At 41.0% G+C, this 5,919-nt stretch overlaps 1 protein-coding gene across 3 annotated transcripts in view; it reads right to left on the bottom strand.

The window, feature by feature from the left end:
* The window catches only part of LOC109528553 (voltage-dependent L-type calcium channel subunit beta-4-like), a 15,914-nt gene extending 12,454 nt beyond the window's left edge, over positions 1-3,460 (bottom strand). For all 3 annotated transcript variants that reach the window (XM_019891331.1, XM_019891330.1, XM_019891332.1), the window contains exons 1-2: positions 3,128-3,460; positions 1,745-1,837 (exon numbers count right to left, since the gene is read on the bottom strand). In XM_019891331.1, the coding sequence (XP_019746890.1) occupies positions 1,745-1,837; positions 3,128-3,193 (159 nt within the window). In that variant the 5' untranslated portion in view covers positions 3,194-3,460. The remainder of the gene's footprint in view (positions 1-1,744; positions 1,838-3,127) is intronic.
* Positions 3,461-5,919: the final 2,459 nt, after the last annotated feature.

Here is a 5,919-nt window from a genome sequence, read left to right as displayed (position 1 = left end):
ATAGATAGATATATATATAAATGGAGAATATGCAATAATCAATCTGATAAAATAGGATACCAGCAAATCGGGGCACTTTATTATACAGAGAAAAACTGATTTTTAGGCATAATTGTTTTTTTGGGGGGGCGGGGGGTATTATAAATGGGTACGTGTTATTCACTGGGTAATTATGGTAAGTCAGTTAATGTGGCAGAGGTGCTGGTAACTGTTTCCTCCCTCTCTGTACACATCAGTGCATACTGCATACAGACTGACCCGACTGAGCCTGTCCCTCACCCACGATTGGAGGCAGACAGCAGCCACTCCACCTAATGCCAATAACCGGTAACCTATTTGCAACTCTTGCTCCAAAAACTTCCCAGTAAGATAAAAGCCACCCAAGGCCTAGCAACACTCAGTCCTACTTATGGCAGGATGCTGCTGCAGAAATGAGTCATACGCCACAGCTCCTCCATGGACACCCCACCCCACCTCAGATGAGAAACTCTCTCCTCTGTTGGGGGAAGTGGCCTCCCACTGCATTCAACATATTTTGTCAGATCACCTATGGGTGCCAGCACCAATGCGGAGGGAGACGAGGTGATGACTGAGACGGGCTCGAGTGAGCATCAAACCCACGCATCATGTCACCCGAGGCCTCCACAGGGAACATCATGAATATTTAATGCCGCTGCAATATTTTCAGGGGAGCTGGAGGTTGTCATTAGCCCCTCCACCCTCCACCCCCAAACCCCCCGATCAGGAGAACTAATGTTCCCTCCTGAAGAAGGTGTCTGCTCAGCAACCCTTTTTCTTTCAGCTGCCCCACTTCCTTGTGTAAACGCTTCTTGCCTGAGAACACTAGACATAGATACACATGTTCGAGCAACAAAGGAAATATCAACATCCAAGTACTTAGCGTCTTGCTAAGTACAAACGCAATATATGCAGTGCAAAGAAATTCTACACTCTCATGTTGAACACTGACTTGGACAGATGATAAACCTGTGTATGAACTGCGAATCAAATGCGTTGGTAAGATTTGAACTTGACTCCTAGCTACTGGAGGGATCACTCAAATGAAATTCATCTCAAAAACAACAAACGCAGCCAATAAAAACTGCCTCGCCAGGACACCATCAAATCAACAGAGATGCTTCACAACAAACAGCACGAGCACTTTGCCAAATCTTAATTTAGGTCTCCAACATGAGCTTGACCCAAAAACTTTAATTACAATTTGAGCCTCTGCTGGGATTTTTCATGTAACCGTCGCATATTTAAGCACCTTGTTGCCCTCTTCTGATCAAAGTAAAAACTACAACTAGGGAGCCGTCAATGATGAACAATGTTACTTTGCTGTTTGAATGTTAATTCATTGTTTAGGCCAAAAATAACACCACAAATTGATGCTTGATTCTTTTTTTTTAACAAACCTAGACATGGAAAGGCCCGGCCAGTGTCTTTGACTTCTTTCATGCCTGAATCAGATCTTTAGATGGCACAAAATGACCTAGGTACGACCGAATGACTGCATTGTTAACCTCAACCTCTCCTCGCGCTGGACAACAAAGTAGTCCATAATACAAACAGAAATGAGTAAGAATGTTATTTTATTGTTATGGACCTTCATGTAAGACTGCCTTTTAGCCAGGTCACTCTTGGAAAAGAAGTTGTCATGGCCAGAGGTTTTTTTTTTTAATCTGGTTAAATAAAGGTCAAAAAGAAGAGGAGAAAGAAGTGATGAAAATGTTTATTTTACCTGCCGTTTGATAAAACTAGATGTTGTGTCCGAGGACGTGCTGCCATCCGAGCGTTTGAAGCGGCTCTTGCGTTTCGGCAACTTCCTGGGCAGCTGTGGATAAACAAAGGAACAGCAACACAGAGAACAGATCAATATTCCAATACTTATTGTGTCTTTGTAGCGTATTCAATTGTATATATCATCGTATTGTGTTTTTATTGACATTTTACAGAATATCCTAACTTCATTGGAATTGGGGTTCGCACAATAAAAAAGGGGTAGAAGCCCAGTGGACTGGCGAGCACATCTGCCGCACGTGTCTGGGGTTCAAGGTTTGAAACTTGGCGTCAGACTCCTTGTGTGGAGTTTGCATTTTCTCTCCATTCTTATATGGGTTTTCTCTGGCATCCACATTAAAAAAACGCAATATAGGTAAAGTGGAAACTCAATACAGCGCTGTATTGAGTATAAGTGTGAATGTGAGTGTGAACGTTTGTATGCCCTGGGACTGGTCTGGTGACCAGTCCAAGTTGTAGCCCACCTCTTGCCCAATTTCAGGTCAGGTGGGTTTGGCTTCTGCTCACTCGCGTCACATATGAGGGTAAATGCTAAAATGGATGGATTTCCACTCCTATCCATAACAACTTAAAAAATTGAATTGATCAAAAGTACATGCTGCTGCTTTAGTGCCAGGTTAACACTTATCACATAAACTGCATATTCAGTTAAAAAAGAAAAAAAAACTAACATTGCATTGGTTTTGAGATTTTGAGAATGATTTACACATTTTGATCACCTACGTAGACAATTTTAAACAATCAAAATCTCTCAGATAGCACGCGAATTTATGTTAACGTTAGCATTAAACCGTCAGTGTCTTTTTCACGATCAGTATCTGTTCCTAACACGAAACCTCGATCTCATCTTCAAACATGTTGTAGTAGCCCCTCCAAAAGAGCGGCTGAGTGGAAAAGAGCCGCTGTTTTCAAGAACTGCAGCTTTCCTCAAATCACAAATTAACACTGCAGGAGGATGCACTTCGCAGTTGTCTTAAATGAATATATCAGTAATCTTAAATGCTAAAGGCCCTGTACATTGAGGCTACAGGTGAAGGAGATTATCACAGTCGTGTTTGCGTTTCTGACTGCCGCAAAAGACGCAAAAATACAAGCAGCACCTGCATCAATACTGTCATTTTGTGTGGAAAGATGGCTATCACTATGACAGCGCCATTTAAATCCTTTTTTGTTTTTTGTTGTTGTTTTTTTTTTTTGTCGATCGAGCTTTAACTGTAGAGAAAAAGAAGAAAGAGAGTAGCCTATAAACCAAAACGCGACGCCTTCACTTTCACCCACACGATAACGACTCAACCCTTGGTCATCTTCAGTCCTCCGAACCTACCTGGAAATAGTGCGACTGTGGGCCGCTTTCCACAGTCGAGAGCGGGTCTACGGGCGGAGTGGACATGGTGACGGCGGGCACCGCGGAGCGTGAGCGGGGGCGAGGGGAGGAGGCGGGATGCACGCGGACATGGGTTACTGGAGGTGGGCAGAGGCAGGAGGCGACGGCAAACACATCGAATCAGGGATTCAAACAGCGCGTAGAAGCCACAATACAACGGCGATGCGATCGGTCAAAAAAACTACATAACCCAAAACGCGTGACAGTAGCAGCAGAACTGGGGAGGAGCTGTAATGATGAAGCGCCTTGGAGACTGAAGCTGAGGCTGCCTGCCTGCACAGGTCCGTACTAAGTGCCTCCTTGCCGGGGGTGTCCAAACTGGTTTAGATGGATGCAAAATGCCTCCACACGGCAATAAAGACAGACCGTTGTCAAAATTCCCCCTTTAAAATTAAATTGAAATTCGTGTAACTTGAATACATGTATTCGGATACTTAACAGAGAGTCTAAAAATTTGGGGGTTTGGCGAGGGGTCTCATATATGATTTGAGAGCATCTTTGCATGTCAGATACCAACACTGCCCTTCATAATTATTGGCACCCCTGGTTAAGCATCTAATAAACTCTGGTTTTGTCTAAAAAATATAGAACCAACATAAAAAAAGACAAACAAACAATAGGAAAATCCAACCTTAAATTGAAGTGCACTTAAAAAATATCTTACATTAATTTTATATATTACCATGTGTGCCACAATTATAGCACCCCCGAAGTTAATACTTTATACAACCTGCCCGCCCTCAAATGAGCACCTAATGTATAATGTTTCACAATATGGGAGAATACAGAAAGAGACATCGACAGCCATTCCTCTATACATAATCTCTCTAAATCAGAGGTCTCAAATTCATGGTCCCGGTGCCATTTGTGGCCTGCATGATATTTTGCAGCTACCTACTTGACATCAAAGTTGAATGTTAGTGTAGGCAGCGAAAGTCAGCAAAACAACAGCGAGTCACATAGATCAACATATACAGTACTGTACATGTACATTTCATCTTTATGTTTACTGTATTTTGTTATTTATACACAAACCTAACCTTACTTATACATCTTATACATAAAAAAAAAAAAAAAATCCCCGTCTCACCCCTGTGAAAAATCATTTTCTAGCCGCAGGGTTTTAAAAAATTAGGGCCTCAAAGAAATCCTTTTCGATAAAATCATGCATGTCGACAAAATTCCTTGGCTTCCAGCAATTGGGCAACCAATTGTCAACCCATTAAATAATTATGTTGTACAATATCACTTTTTTTTTTTTTTAATCCGTTAAACTATAGTAACACTCAAGGAAGACGTAGATTACATAAGGTAATTACGTGGGCGAGAATAAAGACGGAAAATGATCACATATATTCTTTTTTCATCCACTGGTATATGAAATTATAAATATGGTATTGTAAGTATTGTGAAAAAAATGTTTTAAAACACAGTATATATATATATATATATATATTAGTATATACCATTAAGTAATGTTAATTACTACAAACATTTAATACCATTAAATTTGGCCTTACAAATATTATACATACTCATACACATGTACATATACCTGTACGGGGAGGGGGTACCTACTTTGTGGATTTTCCTCTTTCGCGGGTGGTTCTGGTCCCCATTAACTGCGATAAGTGCGGGATCACTGTAGTTGTAGTAGGAGTAGTAATAGGAGTACATAGTAGTAGTAGTAGTCGTAGTAGCAGTGGCGGGCCGTGCATTTCAACCTTAGGCCTTTAGTGACGTCACATACATACACAATAACGGCTCGTCAAGCAGCACTTAATTTCAGGAGCATTTAAAACCATCAAGTATGTATTCCCAATTAAGAGCAGGAAACTACATTTACAGATATTGTCAAAAATAAAAAGATGATTTAAAAATACGAAATAAAATGCCACCCAAATTACGCTGTGTGATCTTAAACAAGTCTGTCCAATAAATTGCGCAATGTCGCAGTTTCATATAAGACACCAACCAAACAATAACAAAACAAACTATTCTTTGAAAATAAACAGATCATTTGCATTTTGAAAATCGGCGATACAACAGCAAATGTTGAGCAGCTGAGATTGAACGAACTTTCGTGCACGAAGGTGACTACAATGCGCCATTATAAATTGCAGGTGAGCAGATTTATTTGATACATTTTTGTATCTTTGTCATTTTATTTCGTTACCATGAATTTAATACTAACGAAATAAAATGACAAGAACAAATGTAAAATAAAATTCATTTATTCACCAATGTTGTGCCTGTTCACTGAGGTGCAGATCTACGAGAGTGTCCCCAAACGTTTTTAAAGGCACCGTAGCTTGTAAGTGCCCAGCCGTTTCCTTGCTGCCTTAGTAAAACAATCCAGTGTGGCTCCAAACACCAAATCGGTCAGTTGCAAGCAATAGGCATTCCCAGCAGTACAATTTGCAGCAGCATTTCACAGAGGCTGTGAGCCACGGGTGGCGTTCATAATTGCTCGTCTGAAAATGATACACAAACCCTTTTCCTTGCTGGGACAGGTTAGCTAGCGCAGGAGCTGGGCGACCTCTTCGCACGATATCCAGCTTTTGGTGGAAGGTCCGTCTTGAAAATTGTGGAAAGTAGTTCCGCAACCAGATCAACGTCTTCTCCTTCAGCCATTTTGGGTTAAAATGTGAGTGACAGCTCTAGCAGACGCGAATCCAATCTTTTTTATTTTTTTTTTAAATCTTTATTGAACAAGTCAGGATACAATTCTC

This window comes from Hippocampus comes, unplaced genomic scaffold (assembly GCF_001891065.2).
Source record: "Hippocampus comes isolate QL1 unplaced genomic scaffold, H_comes_QL1_v1.1 scaffold174, whole genome shotgun sequence".
NCBI classification, from domain to species: domain Eukaryota; kingdom Metazoa; phylum Chordata; class Actinopteri; order Syngnathiformes; family Syngnathidae; genus Hippocampus; species Hippocampus comes.
This window is presented reverse-complemented; position numbering and strand designations above follow the sequence as displayed.